Source organism: Nestor notabilis, unplaced genomic scaffold, assembly GCF_000696875.1.
Source record: "Nestor notabilis isolate BGI_N333 unplaced genomic scaffold, ASM69687v1 scaffold3174, whole genome shotgun sequence".
In the NCBI taxonomy this organism is placed as follows: Eukaryota; Metazoa; Chordata; class Aves; order Psittaciformes; family Psittacidae; genus Nestor; species Nestor notabilis.
The window spans coordinates 7,379-23,820 of record NW_009925897.1 but is presented as its reverse complement, the minus strand read 5'-3'; the positions used below and the strand labels follow the sequence as shown (position 1 = coordinate 23,820).

The 16,442-nt window shown below is 43.1% G+C and overlaps 1 protein-coding gene across 1 annotated transcript; it reads left to right on the top strand.

The window, feature by feature from the left end:
• Window positions 1-805: 805 nt before the first annotated feature.
• LOC104404738 (lysosome-associated membrane glycoprotein 3-like) lies at window positions 806-16,159 on the top strand. The gene is made up of 6 exons (XM_010013255.1): window positions 806-851; window positions 4,707-5,488; window positions 6,827-6,949; window positions 10,223-10,280; window positions 12,133-12,300; window positions 16,020-16,159. The coding sequence occupies exons 1-6, from the start codon at window positions 806-808 to the stop codon at window positions 16,157-16,159; spliced, it is 1,317 nt and encodes a 438-aa protein (XP_010011557.1).
• Window positions 16,160-16,442: the final 283 nt, after the last annotated feature.

Sequence of the window (16,442 nt, the reverse complement as noted above, 5' to 3'; positions counted from 1 at the left end):
AGTCCCCATGGCAAAAGCCCAGGGCTGGAAATCCAGCCGCACACGTGATGGTCTCTGGTTGCAGATCTCTGGTGCGCGGCTATGCGTGCTGGGACCTGCCTGTGCAGCGCCTCTCCCAGCTTGGCATGGTTTGCAGGGGCAGTTCACAGGACATAGATGGGGCGTTGCTATTTGCCAACGAGTGTGTTTGGATTCAACACTAATGGTGAGTCACCACTGCTGAGCCCCTGGAGCAGGGGCTGAACCAGACAGCAAAGGCTGCTGGCAGTCCCTAGCTGGGATCAGAGCACGTGTGGGGCTTTGCTCAGCCTTATCTTGCTTTTAGCAGGTGCTCTGTGGAGTTGGCTCAAGATCATAACTCTCCTTTCTGTGCCTTAACATGAAAGAAAGAGTTTGGCCTTAAGGAAAGTACTTTTTAAAAAGTAAAGCACTGATTTACAGGTTGTAACCCTCCACTGGGGCACAACTGCAGTCTGAACCAGGTTATGAAACTAGAGAGAGGTCCATGAAGCTTTATGTGGCCTTGCAGAGTGCCCCAAGTCTCAGCTGGAGAGTAAGAGCCTGTCCTCCCCCCAGTTAGCCCAGCAGTCCCTTCTGTTTTCACTTCCTGTCCTAACCATGATTTATTTTCTTCTGCAGTAGTTTACAGATGAGAAGCATGGTCTCTCCCTCTCTCCCCACCTCCTTTCCAGCCATGTGACTGAGCACTCCCTGCATCAAGTGGAACTTTTCAGTCCCCAGGAAATCTTGATCTCCTTTCCACTTGCTCCACGGTGAGAAGCAGCATCTCTCAAACCTGCTGGCTATGGGGAAGAGCACGCGGCAGTTCATCTTGCTAACCTTCACCTGTGGTGAGTAATATTCTCCATCATTTCTATGAGGAAAATGAGGTAGACTATGCTGGTTTTGTTTCCTTGTAGTCAGGACAGCACCTAACAGACTGAAAACTTTTAACAGTTTTGTTGCTAGCACTAAGGGCTTTTAATAAAGTCCCACTGCTAAGAAATAAGTAGAAATACATTTAATTGCAGCTGGTGTAGTTAGTCTGATGTTTTCCTGTGAATCTTCCCTTGCAGTCTGTGGTGACGAACTCTGACTGTGTGATGGAGTCAGTTCAAAATAATATTAGAAGCAGACTTTCTTGGACTTGCTTTTCTTAATATTTCCAGACCAGCAGAACTGACAAGCCAAATAAGAACTAAGGAAGTGCTGCTTGAGTAATTTGTCTGCATTGCAAGATGCAGAGCATGATTGGGAAAGCAAGAGTGAGGTGGGGGGCTTGGAAAAGGCAGTCTGGGGCTTATCTCAGTGACAAACCACATCACAGTCACCCTTCAATCCTTAATGCTGCTCTATGAATATCTGTGGAGCCATCCTGATCAAGAATGTGACCTAGCATGCAAAGTCATCCCTCAACACCCACAGCAGTACAAAATCTGACAGGTGAAGAAGGGCAGAGCGTGCCTTAATCTGTGTTATGGCTAAAGGTTTGAGCTCACTGGTGGGGCACTGTTTTTCTGCAGTAGGTTTTGCCATTGGCACACAGGGATCACACAAGTAACAACATCTGTCCCCCTCCCAGTGCAGTGAGCAGGGACTCAACCATAAGCAGCTCCTGCTGTATCTGCTCTGCTTTCCCACATTCAGTTCATAGCCAGAGTCTGCTGAAGTAGCCCCCAACCATATTCATGAAAGGAGAGCAAGATCAGACTGAGGAAGTAACATTAACTCAGGGTCAACAAGGATCTTTTTTATTAGAAAGAGCTTGTTTCCTCAGCTCCTTACCCTTTTTTGATCGTTCCTTTAATAATTTGTGATGTTTTTTTAATGCCACAGTGAAGTTTTTCTGTGCAGAAAGGGAATTACACATAAACAGAGTTTAAGGAACAAAGGATGCTTAAGAAATGGCTCCTACGTTTAACGGAAACTATGACAGTACTGAAACCCCTCAGAAAATCTTGGGGCCTTTACAGTTCCTTAAGGACTCAGACCAAAGCAGATGGAGCCAGAGTGATCTCAGTGTTTGTAGGAGCTCAGTCAGGTTTTTGTGTCCACACAAAATCAGTCAGCTAAACACAGGCATTTCTTCTGGGCAGCATAAAGTAGAACAAACCCGCTGGGTGGCTGAGCAGCGTGAGTGCGTGGTTAGACAAGAAGGGGAAAAAGTCCTCAGCAAGTTTTTTTACCCACTCCATTACAGGACAGCAGGCTGAGAAATGTCACAGCCAGATCATGGCACTGAGTGCTCCACTTTCCACTGAAAGCCTGGGAGCAAAGCACTGATATTCCTTTGCTGGCATTGGCTGAAACTTGCCACCAAAACATGAAAATAGGGGCTCCAGGGGCAGACTGGGAACAGCGAATTTTTGAGATCTGCCCTGATCCTTTTATGAGAGTTTTGTTCTGGAGCATTGCGTGCATCAAGACTTGCTGGGCAGAAACACAGCCCTCGGCATTTGTATCACGCTACTTTGAAGCCACGGTGAGATGAGGAGATTGCAGCTTGCTCCAGGAAGACACACCTCAGGAAGCATGTGTCCCTCATGCAAAATGTTTGTTGTGTGACATTTTGAGCTGGCTTCATAGAAGAAAAACCAACAAACCAAACTGGGGAGATTAACAGAGGATGTAGAGCTGCGAGTATTCCTTGTTCTTTCATGGCAGAGCTGTGAAAGGGGCTGGGAATGGAGAGCTGTTCAGGTGGCTCCTTTGCTGAGCTGAGCCAGGCTTCCTGAAAGGCAATGCTGCAATGCTGAGGGAGCCAAGGCGAAAACCTTTCAGACCTTAGCAGGAGGGTAGGACTGGCATCCATGGGCCCACCTGCCCCTTCACTCAGCAGAGCTACCCAGCTACCTCCAACAGCCACCCAGGAAGAGCCAAACTCATTAGGTGCAACCAGGGAACAATCCTTGCCTGTGCCTGGGAGCTGATGGGGCCAAATGCCTCTTGAGAAGATGACCCAGGCCAACAGGTTTAGCAGTGTGGCTGTGCCCTGGCAGAAGCTCCAAATGCCTGGGAGAGCTGTGGGAGGCTGGAGGAGCTGGCAGGTCACCTGGTGACCGTGAGCCATGGGCCACCCCAAAGGCATTTCTGACTTTAATCCTCAGTGACCCTATCAGGCTGAATGTTTCTGTAACGAAAAATAGTTAGGTTGAAATGACCTTTGGGGGAAAACAAAATTTCATTTAAAAGCTATGGCTGGCATCCAAATGTCAGTGAAATAATGTTTCTCTCCATGTGTGTAAGATAAGTGTTGTCTGGTCAGTAATCAAAACCAATCTGTTAAGTAAAAAGCTAAGAAGTGAAAACGGCAACTACTTCTTTTTTTATTGTGATAATACATTTAGCTGCAGCTACCTATAGCTGGTATATGGCAACTGCTCTGGTTTTCCACCAGCACACAGAGAAGGAGAGAAGTTATCTGCTTTTCAGCTCTGCCAGAAGGTGTGGTAAACACTAAGGGAAAGGGAGAAAAAGACCTAAGGTATCATATTAATTATGGCATTTTTAGGTTCCTTCTGGTAAAATTTACAATTAGAGGAATCTCTCTTGTTATTTTTGTGGCTTTTCAGCTGTGTCAGGTTGCACTTCTATGGTGATAACGGCTACAATGGCAGTCAAGTTCGTTATAGCACAGGTCCCTTCTCTCTCCAAACTGGAGAATTCATCTCTGTCCTCAAGCTAATTTAGGCAGAAAAGCATTTAACTACACCTGAAGCGTCATGTGCATCAAAGAATTAATATAAATCAGTGATTTATGATTTCTTTCAGCTTGACCTTGTCTTTACAAGGTCTTCTTGCATACTTATAATGACAGGCTCAAGCAGAAGAGCTGTGACCTTCATGAATTCTACAGTGTACTTTTCTACTTTTTCTTCACTTTGTTATTTAGGAGCCAGATACTTTCTTTTCAGTTCTGCAAGGGACATGTCTCTGTAAATATTGTAAGATGGAAGTGTAATTTTGGTGCTGGAACTGTTTTCAGATGTGGTCCAAAATGCCTCTGGATGCTGTACCCTGAAATGTGTGTCTCATTGCTGAAAGCCCATCACTAAAAGGTCTTTCCTTGTTTGGAGCATCCCCTTGGGTACCTCCCAGGAGGAAGAACTTCAGGGTTCGTGCTGGCCTGGCTACAACAAAACCATAAATAAATATCTGGAATTTCCTTGTCTCCCAGACCAGTTTCCCAGAGTATTGTGAATCACTGTAAGGCCATTACACTGTCGCACTTCCTTCACACATAAAAAATGTCTTTCCCCATGCTTTGTTGGTAAGTAACCAACCAGCCCTTCAGCTCTTACACCCACTTCATCTGCCTTAGACTTTAATAATTTACTTCTAGCAAATCTTGCTGTACTACTGCCTACAAGGGAATTCTTGTGCTGCCTGGGGGTTGTGCAAGATCTGCTCACACCTCTGGCATCCTCTGGTTTCTTCAGCAATAGAAGTAGTACAGGGAGCTGGGAGCCAATGTGCTTCCACTGCAGTGGGTTTATTCAGAGGTGTGAAGATTGAGGGAGTGGTGAAAAGTTGTGGATAGTCCTACAGCATGTCTTCTTTCACTCTTCTATCATGACTGGAGCCAAATGAAGAATTAAATCATATTGGCTATTTCATGGCCAAATTCAATGCAGTTATGTTGTAGGTGTAAGCAGAAATGTTAAACATAAAGGTTTCTAGACTACTGACTTATTGTTTGTTTGCAGCATTTTTCTTCTGCTTTGCTGAAGTGGCCTTAGAGGTCAAACTGTCTCCAGAAACCATATCCTTCCAGCATACAGCTACTTCTGAGCCACTCCCCCGTCATCATTCTTCACCCTATCAAGGTACCACAGTTCATTTTAACAGCATAGGCTCCTTTAAAACAACATCCATGAGCCACAGAATAACTGTGCAGGCAACAGACCAACACCAGGTAACAACAGCACCAGGCATTCACATGACAGACCAGGCAGGAGCAACCACCACTCAAGTGACCAGCCAGAAATCTCCCACAGTCATATCCACAATATCAGCAGACAACACAACTGCAGCTGGTCAGACTATAACCCAGGCACTGGAAATGGTTACACCTGTAGTGAAGAATGCAATCATACACCCTGTGTCCTCCACCAAGCAAGCCAGAACATGCGTGAGCACAGAAATAACAGTGGCAGCCACAAACACAACCATAAAACATACAACACCAAATACACAAATGACAGCTACTGCCATAAATACTACAGCCACCACCATGCAAACTGTAAATCCCACCACAGGAAATCAAACAACACTACCTGAGAGTCCAACAGCCCCAGCCACGACACATGCAACAACCATTCGTCCAGGGACTCAAACAACCATCCCATCTACTATGAAAACAGCAAGACCCACTCTTGCACCACAGCCTTATCCCATCCCCACTGGCACATACACCGTTTCCAGTGGGAACAGGACTTGCATCAAAGCGGTCATGGGTTTGCAGCTGATGGCTCAAAATGCACAGAAGGTAAGGTGGAAGCACTACAAGGCCGAGCTTTGTAACAACTTCATTACAAAGTTTCTTCATTAGCTGGAATTCATTCTTTTCAAAGCAATTCTCAGAAGTTAGGTTGCGTGATAAAAATAAGTGGTTTGCTAGCAGTCTAAGGCCTTTTCTGTGCCACAGCATCTGAGCTGCTGCCCTTTGGCTTGTATGATGGTGTCAGCGTGTTGTATGGGTGCTTTCTTATTTCACTGGTATCTGTGCAGTAGCAATACTGGGGGGGTAGATCAGCCTTCTATTATTTGTGTTTCCCAGAATGGGAGACTAGCTGAAATTTGAGTTGACTTCAGTAAAGGGCTTGACACTGTGAGTTGCAACAAAAGCAAGAAATTGTCAGTTCACAGGCATGGATTCAGAGATGGGTTGCCCTGGTGCTGACGCATGAAGATTTTAGGATCACAGGAACTGCCAGGCTGGACCAGAGCAGGGGTTCTGGGGAGCTTGTACTTTCTCCTAGCAGCAGTGAATGGTATGAATAGTCCAGCAAAAGATGTCATAAAACCTGAAAGTGTGATTATGTCATTCAGACTTTTGGTTTTGTAGCCTCCATTAATACAATATGCGGGGTTACAGCCTCAGGCTCTGAAGTTCATATGCCTTGGGCCAAACCCATTACATGTTTGGGGTTTGAAAATTTCTTACATATCTAATGATGGTTAAAGTAATTATCGTCCATCTTCCTGACAGAAGCCAGAGAGGAAGCATGATTCCTGACCTCACCAGACCACGGTGAGATGCTTATTCCAAAAGTAAGGTGTGTTTGAGATGAGACTGAAGGAGCTAAACTGCATTCAGGGCTGTAGAATTTTCCCTTCAGACTACAGTGTGGGTTGGTAGATGGTCGAGATGAACTACACAGGACATAGAGAGGAGGCCAGAGTGATATGAGGAGCAACACATGTCAAAGGCAATTAAACCCTTATCTGCCTCTGTCTTAATCTTTCCTCTGCCTTTAGGCACAAATTCCCACTTCTCACTCTCTTTAAATTACCACTGGCACTCATCTGACCCTGCTCTGAATTGTATCAGCTCACTGAATGAGCAGAAAACTATTACTTTCTGCTATCTTAACACACTGGAACAGGTTGGTGATGTGTCAGACAAGTGCTAGTGGTGGTTCAGGAGTGGGGAACAGTCCTGGCAGACAGCAGTTAGGCTGCCACCACCACTGGCCTGTTCATTCAGCCCCAGAGCCTGTCTGGGGAAAAATAAAAAAGTGAAGGGGGCTATAAGTATCTTTTTCTTATTAATCTTCCCTTCTCCTCTTCAGCAGCAGCCCTGCAATGTTTCTTCTCTCCACAGAAGCAGATGGAGTACATGATTGTCAACCCTAATGCGACACAGACATTTGGAAGCTGTGGGATGGTGCAATCTGAGCTGAACATAAGTTTCAGTGAAGGGTTTATAAACTTCACCTTTGGAAAGGTAATTGTTGCCTTTAGAGAGGAGTGTTTAGGATTGGCAAGGTGGAGTTTAGACTGCCTTTAATTCAGTTTGTACTGGCTGAATGGCATTTCCTCTATCTCTGTGATAGTTTTGACCTGTATATAAGGCATTATTACTCCTGTCCTTCCCAAGAGGCTAGATTCACAGAACCACGGAGTAATTCAGGTTGGAAAAGACCTTTGGAGGCCACCTGGTCCAACCCCTTGCTCAGAGCAGGGCTAACGTCAATGTTAAATCATGTGTTGTCTAGTTGAACTTTCAATTTGGAAAGGTTCATGTGTGCAATGAAGGATAAGTACAGTGCCTTGCCATCCTTTGATAGAAAGTGCTGTTTGAATTGGAGTGGAACAGAGGGAACATGTTTGGGACTGGAGTCCCTGCAGATGACCAAGGTATGTGTGCTGGGAGCTCTGACTCAAGCTATCAAATTGCTCTTACGAAATGGTGTCTCAAGGACCATCTGAATACAGGTGAGGTTAGCCATTTGCTTTAAATGCCAAGTATCACAACTGCCCAGCCAAATGCCAACTGTAGTTGTTAAATTCAAAGGGCAGCCTGTGCAGTTGTAAGTGTCCAGGAGCCATGGCCCATCCACAGCTGAAAGGGACTAATTTCACCTAATTTCGCAGTGGAAAATTCCAAACAAGTGAACTACAACAACAAAATTGTAGACAAGTGCCCTTAAAATGTACCACACCAAGGAGACTTATAAGTACACAGAGAAAGTTGAGCAAGAGAAAGGCCCTGCTTATACAGTGGGAAAATGAGCTTTCTTTTTGACGTTGTATCTGTTGATACCATGTTCCCCACTGGGACTGCATCATATGTGGATGAGGCTTTAACATAAGCTGCCAAGAGTGCTGCTGCTATTATAACCACAGGAGAAAATGGCTGAGTGCAGCCATACTCTTGCTTCCTCGGACATTTATATGGTTTACACATTCTGGGAGGCAGCACACAGTACTGAAAGCTACTAAGGTTGGGTGTTGATTCCAGCAGGGCTAACTGTGTATAGAAATTAAGAAATTAATACTGTGTATAAAGTCATAAATGGGCAGTGAGGAATACAGCATGGGTTGGATCCCATCAAACTCTGACTGAGTGTAACATGTATTAAGGCCATGTCCTGGAGCTCGATAGCAGTTCAGAGCTGTATCTGGCCAACACTGTTGATCTGGGTCCTTCAATTAATCAAGCCAAAATGTTAATCTTACATCCTGGTTCCAAGCCCAAATTAATGACAATTAAGTACAAGTGGTTAATCAGTCTTTTCCATAGAAAGTCCAAGAGACAACAGCAAATTATACCACTCCTGAGTTGTTAACGCTTGAGCAGAGAAAAGATTTCAATTAATTATCATCTTGATTTTAGTTTATGGCAGTGCTTTCTAAAAGCTATGAAGGAAAAGTGAGGTAAAAAATCAAGGAGCTGTTTTAAAACAAAGGACCAGTTCAGACCATAAGTGTTTGCTTTAAATGTATGCTTCCAGCAACAAGGCAAGCATTTTCTGTGTCATAAGGATCCTTAGAAAAAGTCTGGTGATTCAAGTACCCCAGCTTGCAACAGTGCTAAGGAGGGTGATGTGAACCTTTAGGAGATACTTGACCCATCTTGCCCTGAAAATGGTGGTTATTGGCACAGCATTAGACAATCCGCCCTTCACTTAAAGATAAGCCTCAAGAGAGGAGCACAGCAGGGCTCACCTTAGACTTCTTTGAAATTCAAGTTAATATGAAATAATTTTGCTGCTGTTTTTTATGTGTTTGGCCTCCACAGCCTCTCTAACTGCTTTGAACCAGGAGTACTCCCACAGCGGCACTTCTTACTTTCATGGGTGAAAGAGGAGCTGGATCAGGCCACAGGGCTGCGGTGCTATGCAGGGTAGCAGGAGGTGAGTGGCTGACTCAGTAGTCACCACTGCCAGCTGCCTTTTGCAAAGAACTTGAAAAAAGGAAGTTTTGTAACCAGCCCACAAGATGTGAAGTAGGAGCAGGTGTTTTCCCCAAGCCAAGTTGCTAACTGTGGCCAAACATAACTTAGTACTACCACCAAAAAAATGGTAATATTTAACCTCGCCTCATTGTGTCATCAAGTAGGAGTATTACTGAGAACCCCTTCTCTGGTGTATTTATTTCTTAAATTTTCCCAATCCATCCTACCAGCTTTTAATGTGTAACATTATAAGTGGGTGCACAGGAGGCATTCATTGTCTACCAACTGCACTCATCAGTCCCAGTGTACTCACAGCTGGAATTAAAATGCGTAGTAGGGCTGCTACCTAAAGATTCACATTATACTCCAATGCTGTAACCAGGGAAAAGCTCCTAGGGCTGTCTCTCACTTTGAGACGGTTGAGGAGAGGACTACGTTTGGGTTGCGCCATGGGTTTAGGGGAAATGCAGGCAGGACACTTGGTGGGTAATTTGCCTGTGTTGTTGTACCAGGTGTTTTCCATGTCAACAGTCTGTAGGCATATGAAAAGAAAAGCCAGCCAGAATCAACAGTGTCAGCAGGGTGAGAAGAACAGTTATTTCTCCCCTACACATCTAGGCTTCTGTTTCCTCATTTATGGTGACTGCTGTCTGCAGACAAAATAGGAAAGGAGTGGTACTAGCATGAGATGAGCTCTCAAGCTTGTTGCTCACCTCTCTCAGATCAAAACGACAATGAACACAGAAGCTCTGCTGCTTTCTGCAGTTTGCTCATGCAAAGGGTATCTATGCATAAAGTGTTCTGAAGTACTGAGAGTCCTGAGTTCTTCTGAAGGTGTGGGCTTAGGTCCTGCAAACAGTCAGACTGCAGGTCAGCATGGATTCATTCAGTGCAGGAGAGCACTGTAGGGACCCTCAGTAAAGCAGAACAGGTGAATAACAATATCCTTATAACATGCCTGTTAATCTGTGCAATGTATACTATTTGTTTAACTCCCTCCTATTTTTGGTTGCCATAAGTATCACAGAAATGTCTAGCTTTAGTAGTGTGTGTAAAATACTTCTGTATGGTCCAGTTTCACTGAATTGGGCAGAACTGGTGATGTAGCTGAAGTGGCTGCATGACACCAGCTTCTTAGCTATTAGATGGAGTGATCTGGAATTGAAAAACAAGTTGGTTCTTGGATCCTGAGGGTGATGCTTTAGAATGTGTTTCTTTGGGAAATACTTTGTGACCATTTTACTGTGGTGAACTGTATTTTTTTTTCCCCTCACAACTATGAGGATGTATTATGAATAAAATATACATCTTCTTTTGCAGGAAGCTCCAAGGTACTATGTCAGTAAAATTGAGACCAGGTTACAGTTACCTTCTGAAGGTTAGTGATTTTTACATCGTCTTAATTCATATCAAACTGTTCTGGGTGTGGGATAGGCTTTCATATCTTTAAAACACTGGATTTTGCAAATTATGTTTTTTATCAGGTTTTCAACAAGTCATTCACCTAAATCTTACAGGATAAAAATGCAAGAGAAGGGACTAGGCTGTAGTTTTATCAGAATTGTTCAATTTTCCTTTTGTCCTCAAAAACTGTCCCTGCCCCACCTCTCTCTGACTAGACATTACTTCAAACCTAAATTTAATATATAAAACAGTCCTCAAAGATTTTATCTGCAAAGCCACAGAAACGCTGTGACTCCAGTTTGGCTGGATGCCTCTTTCCAAACTAATAAGCATACTAAATGAATACAGTATCTGGATAACGGAAGTGCAGAGTTGCATCCAGATTTCAAATACATCAATATTGAGAAGAGGCATGTCCTGATTTAGCAGAAATAAGAACCGGACCCAGGGTGATGTTCTTCATCCTGAAATCCTAGACCTCATCTGTGCTCTTCTTTTTCTGATATAGCCCTGCTTCTCACCATTTGAACAGTCAGGAGCTGCTCCAGATGCTACATCCCAAGAATTGCTAAGAGAACATTGTTTAGGTCAGAGACAAAAATTCTAAGCTATTACTTCAGATTTTCTCTGACATTAATTTTGCACAAGTTCCTCCCAACATATCAAATCTGTGACAGGTTAACGACTACATTATGTCACTTTGCCATTTGTTACTCATAAGTGTTTGGGTTGACTTTTGCCCCTGAAAGAAGGAAAACAAATCAGGAGCTTGACCAGGTGTGTCCTAATAGCACTGAGCTTTTGGAAGCTCAGTGCCTAGTTTTCTTCTCACTGCTGAGCACTTCTATTAACTCAAGTGGAGCCTATTCTGATCTACAGCAATTAAAGTAAAAGCAGAGCTGATCCAGATGACATGTCTCCTAGGGACATTCTCAGACTAAATGACCAGAGGTTTCCTCTGCAAACTGCAGCAAATACAAACTAATTCACTTAATCATAAATTTTAAAATCCTCAAATACACTTTGGGTCCTCCCAGCGGTGCTGGCAAGAGCCATTGCTATCCCTGCCTGCTTGTTACTGCCTCTCTGCCAGATGCTGCCATTTCACAGACCACCAGCAATACTTTTGAAGTGAGCAAGCCCATATCTTTTCAGAGATAAAAATTACTAAACTAACTGTATCAGTACACGCTGGTGTACTGATTTTGACTGAAGGGGACCAAGAGTATGCTGCACACTATTGTGCCAGCAGTTTTGCTTGAGAACAATGATGCAGATTTGGTAATGTGGATGATTTTGTTTTAAACTGGTGTATTTGCTTATAAAGGAGAATACGCATAAAGGATATGCCTAGGCTATGAGATCTGCTCATGCTTCAAATTTAAGCCGTATTTTCCATAAAGTACTGTGGCATGGGAATATGTTTAAAAACATATTTAATACATAAAGCGATACAGACTAGATATTCCCATACTGGAGATGGTATCTCTATTTTGTCTGGAAATGGCTGTGCTGGAGACCTAAGACAGATGTGTGTTCCTATGAGAATCCTAACCCCCTCTTGCAGACTCAAGTTGTTAAAATATGATTTGAAGAAGCATCTGGAATTTTAGCCGCTTTTTCAGACCCAAGCTCAGCTGAGCTGTACTCATTTAAACATGGAAGAAATGTAACTGATACTTTATGCGGAAAATGTCCAGGCTTTAGTCACATCTGTGACTGCTGCTTTACCAAAGCACCATGGATCCTCCATTTTATCTTAGAAAGATGTTGGTTCCAACAGAGTTAGTGTGGGTTCTCATTTTATCTGTCTTTATGGCCTGTAGGTATGCTTTACTATGGAGCTATACAAGAGAAGATGTTTACAACAAAGCTGGGGAATTCCTTTAAGTGTGCCAGCAAGCAAACCTTCAATTTGAAGAAGAACTTTCAGCTACTCTTTGTTAATATGCAGGTGCAGGCGTTTGATATTGTTGGTAACCAGTTTGGAACAGGTAAGGAGAAGGATACCTTTTCCACCCTTCTAAGATTTACATGTCAACACTCTGGTAGCCTGATAGATATAATCTGCTAGATTATAACCATACACATATGGTGATCACGTTACACTTATAGCGCAATCACAGCTTTGTAATAGCTTAATAGTGTAACCTGCCTGATACTGTTTTCTCACCCTTTTCTGCATCATTTTCAACACAGTGCTAATACCTGTGGGAGATGGAAAAGTATCTTTTCCTCCTGCATTAAGTACCTGCTGTTTCACCTTCTTGTTGTTCAGCTCTACAGCCACAATTTTATTCTTCATGCATTTTCTCCCATAGCAAGCAGAAGTGTATTCATCACCATTGCAATACCCAAACCTCTAATACGTACAGATCATTTCAAGGTTACTGTTCTCAATATAGTCAGATTTTAGCTATTTTGAAAGGCTGTTGACTCTCATGAAGTCCCACAGCTGTAGCAGCAAAACTGCCAACCCATAAGGGATATTTGTGAAAGCAGGATGATACTCTCAGAGCAGCTGTGTCTAGACATGGTGACGTGTGCTCCTGAGGAGGAGGAGAACTGGTACACTCACAGTTTCAGAATGAATGTGATGCTTATCTCTGCAGATTGTCCCTTCTTGAGTAGCATCACGAAGAGGCAACCATGTAGCTTTGTAAAAGACAAAGACAGACCAGTACTGACTTCCCTAATCTCTGGATTGCTTACACTGGGAGAATATACCGGGGCTCATAACAACTTCTTTCCTACACCCACATCTGGGGTTCCTTCCACAGGGAAATGAGATGTCATCCTTGTTTCTTGTCCAGCAATGCAGCTAGGACCTGGCCAGGCTGTGGGGTCCAAGACTGCTGAGTGCACCAGGAAACTCCCATGCTCCACAGTATGGATACTCTCATGGTCCACTGCTGTACTTTTCATGAGGTACATGAAAGATCCTACAAAAACCAGAGAGATGGACTAGATGGGACCCTGTGGTCTCTCAAACTGTGCATCTTCACATTTCTGTGACTTCCTCTGCAGGTGTTTCCATACAAGAATTCAGGTGGACAGACAAGCTTATCAGCTCTCCAGCCCTTCAGATGCACTGATAAAACCTTCCCTTCTGACATTTGACTTTCTGCATGCTTACAAAATATGGCCCCTGTAGTCTTCTTTTTACTTTAGATCTGATTTTTTACTCAGTTTGGCTCTGTTTGACTGATTCTTTCTTTTGTTAGGTCGCCATTTTGGCTGTCTTTTTTACTTTAAAAGGAATATAATGGGAAACAACATTTGGGGCTTTTTGAGACTTTTTTTTTTCTCTGTTTTGAATGCTTTTCTTTAAGTTCTTAAAAGCCGCACTGAAAATCCAATCTATGCTCTAATTCTCATCAAGATATTTTTCATGGGATAACACTGAGCTGAAACAGCTCATGAGATCCCATCTGATCCCCACATTCCCTTTCAAATTTGTACAGTGAGTGAGTTCATTTATAGCTTTTGGTATGGCCTCACCTCTAGCAGACAGAGCTTAGAAAGATTCTTTTCCTCCTCCCCCCGCCTAAGGTCAGGCTAATCTCAGCTAATCAGTACCATACACAAAATTAAATCAGTTTTGCTTTTAACCAACAGGCTGAGAAAGCAGCTACCACCTCTGAAATAATTCCCCATTGGCCATGAAATAGTTATGAAACTGTTCCGTACCTCTGCTGTATATTCAGATTTGGAAAGACAAAATCCCCAGTAAAGGAATGACTTTTCACCAGCCTCCTCTCTTTGGGTGTCTCAAGACTGCTAGTTTCACTTCTGTTGCTCCTAATTTGCTTATATTTAAAAGGGGAAGAAAAAGAAAACGCTAACGATCATTGGTTTTAAGTTCTTTACAGTTTTGTACAGACTGCAGAAGTGTTACTTGTGCTTGTCCTGTTTGAGTCCAGAAAGCTGTAAAAGTGTCTTCTGAACTTCTCTTCAGTATATCAGAAACAGTTCCTAGAGTTCATAGCCCAAGGTTTTGTCAAGGCAAAATGGACAATTCAAACATCTCTGGCTTTTGCAATACCTAAATGCAAACACTTTTCAGCTCACTTCCTTAACAGCAGGTTACATTAACCAGGCAAAGCTTTTAAAAGGCAACATCTAGTAGAATGCTGGTGCCTTTGGCTTTGTGACATTGCATCATGTGAAATCACCATCTGGATCAGATGGGAAGAGAATCAGATTTTGGGCAGAGCTGTGTGGAGGCTCTGGAGCTGTGACATGGTGTCATGCACTCCACATGCTCCCTGGGCTAACTGCCCACCATCAGCATAAAGATTCCCACTGGGGAGAAGCCAAGCTAAGCTATGATCTGTGCCAGCATAGTCATCAGAATAGGACAATAACAATGGAGGGTTTTGGCTTAAAGTGTTGTCAAAATCTACCTTGGAATAGTCACAGGGAGTGAAAGTGGCAGAGGGTGTTTTATCTCCCTCATACCCTGGGTATAAACTGGATTTATCACTATGCTGGCATACATTGTGGGGTTCAGCTGATCAAGCTACCCTGTGTAAAGCATAGTTTGCTACTCAAGTGCCACTCTAAGCATCATGCTAGAGGTCTTGGTTTCCCTGGACCCCAAGTAAGGACCCTTCCTATAGATCAGATGGAAGATAGAGGTCTGATCCTGTTCTGGGATAACACATTAGTGATCTTTCCCAGGCCTTGCCTTTGCTCCCAAGGCTACACTTGCTGTATTGTGAATTTGAGACTGATTCTGCCATTGTTACTGAGTAAATATTCTGTTTATGTTGGTGACCCAGATGGTGTAGTCTCTCCATAGGAAAACCGACCATTTACTCCAGTCTGGAAGTTGATTTTTAAGTAATGAGTTTCCGTTTAATCGGAAGATGTCTTGAATATTCATTTGGGTGGGGACTGGCTGAGAAATTCAGTATTTTCCCCCTCTGTAGCTAACAGGTATATTTAGAGTGTATATGTCTTTAGATGGCTCTTAAAAGATATTATTTGTGTCAAAACAAAAAAACAACCCATGAATAGTCTATGAAAACCTTTTCTGATATTATCATATGTATGATAAGATTAAAATGGTACGGCTAAAGCAACCCCCTGGACTAAGCCTAAGGCTCCTGGCATCTCTGGGTGTTCTCAGCCACAGTTATCCACAGATATTCTGAATTAAACACAGAGAACAATTAGAATTTGATTTTTCTTAGCAAACACTGACTTAACTAGGATCCTTGCTGTGCCAACGATGTGCTGGGCTCCCTTCTCTGGTCTGACTCTTTTTACTGAGCAGGGGCAATTACAAGCCACAAATGAGCAGTTTTTGGCCATGTAGGATGTGTCTTGCCCTTTTATTTTCAGACTTGCACTCTGTAGTGGGATGCTCCACATCTGCTAGCAGAAAGCAAGCCTCCTACTGTGTATGTACTGATCTTGATGGTAAAACAATTACTGCAGACATGAAAGAGCAGAGTCATTCTCCAGTGAAGCAGGTAGCTATTTTGAAAGGGGCAAGTGTTTTCTTGAGGTAAGGTTCACTACAGATAAAAATGTAGTAAGTATAATTCAGGAAAAAGAAAGGAGTAGGGAAAAAACCCAAAACCCATGGTTTTGAGAACTTCTGCCTTGTGTTTGCTAAATTTTTAACTTTTCTGGAATGAAGATGTATAGTCTAGGAGTACGGTGTCCTGCTATAACACATTTCCTGATCTCCTTTAACTTTCAGAAGAAGAATGTTTTCCTGATAAAAACAGCAAAGCAGCTCCCATCGCAGTGGGCCTGAGTATCCTGGGATTGTTAGTCATTGTGTTTGCCACTTTCCTGATTTCCAGAAGAAAGCCACAAAGAGGATATGAACGTATCTGAGGTGCCCTTTTACTTCCAAATGTGCGTAGCAAGTAGAGAAGTCACAGGAATTTTAGCTTCTACCTGGCAGTCTCACTACCCTGAAGCCACATTTTTAAGTGATTTTAAGAGATGACACCATGTATTTAAGCTAATATTTCTGGAAATGATTTCTTTAAGGTGGGAAGGACAGAACTCACACCATCTACTTCACGCTATTCTTGGCATCTAATTTAGATGTAGTTCAGAGGATTAAAGTGAGGAGCTTAAATTCTTTGTATTATCAACAAAGGAAGCAGTTCAT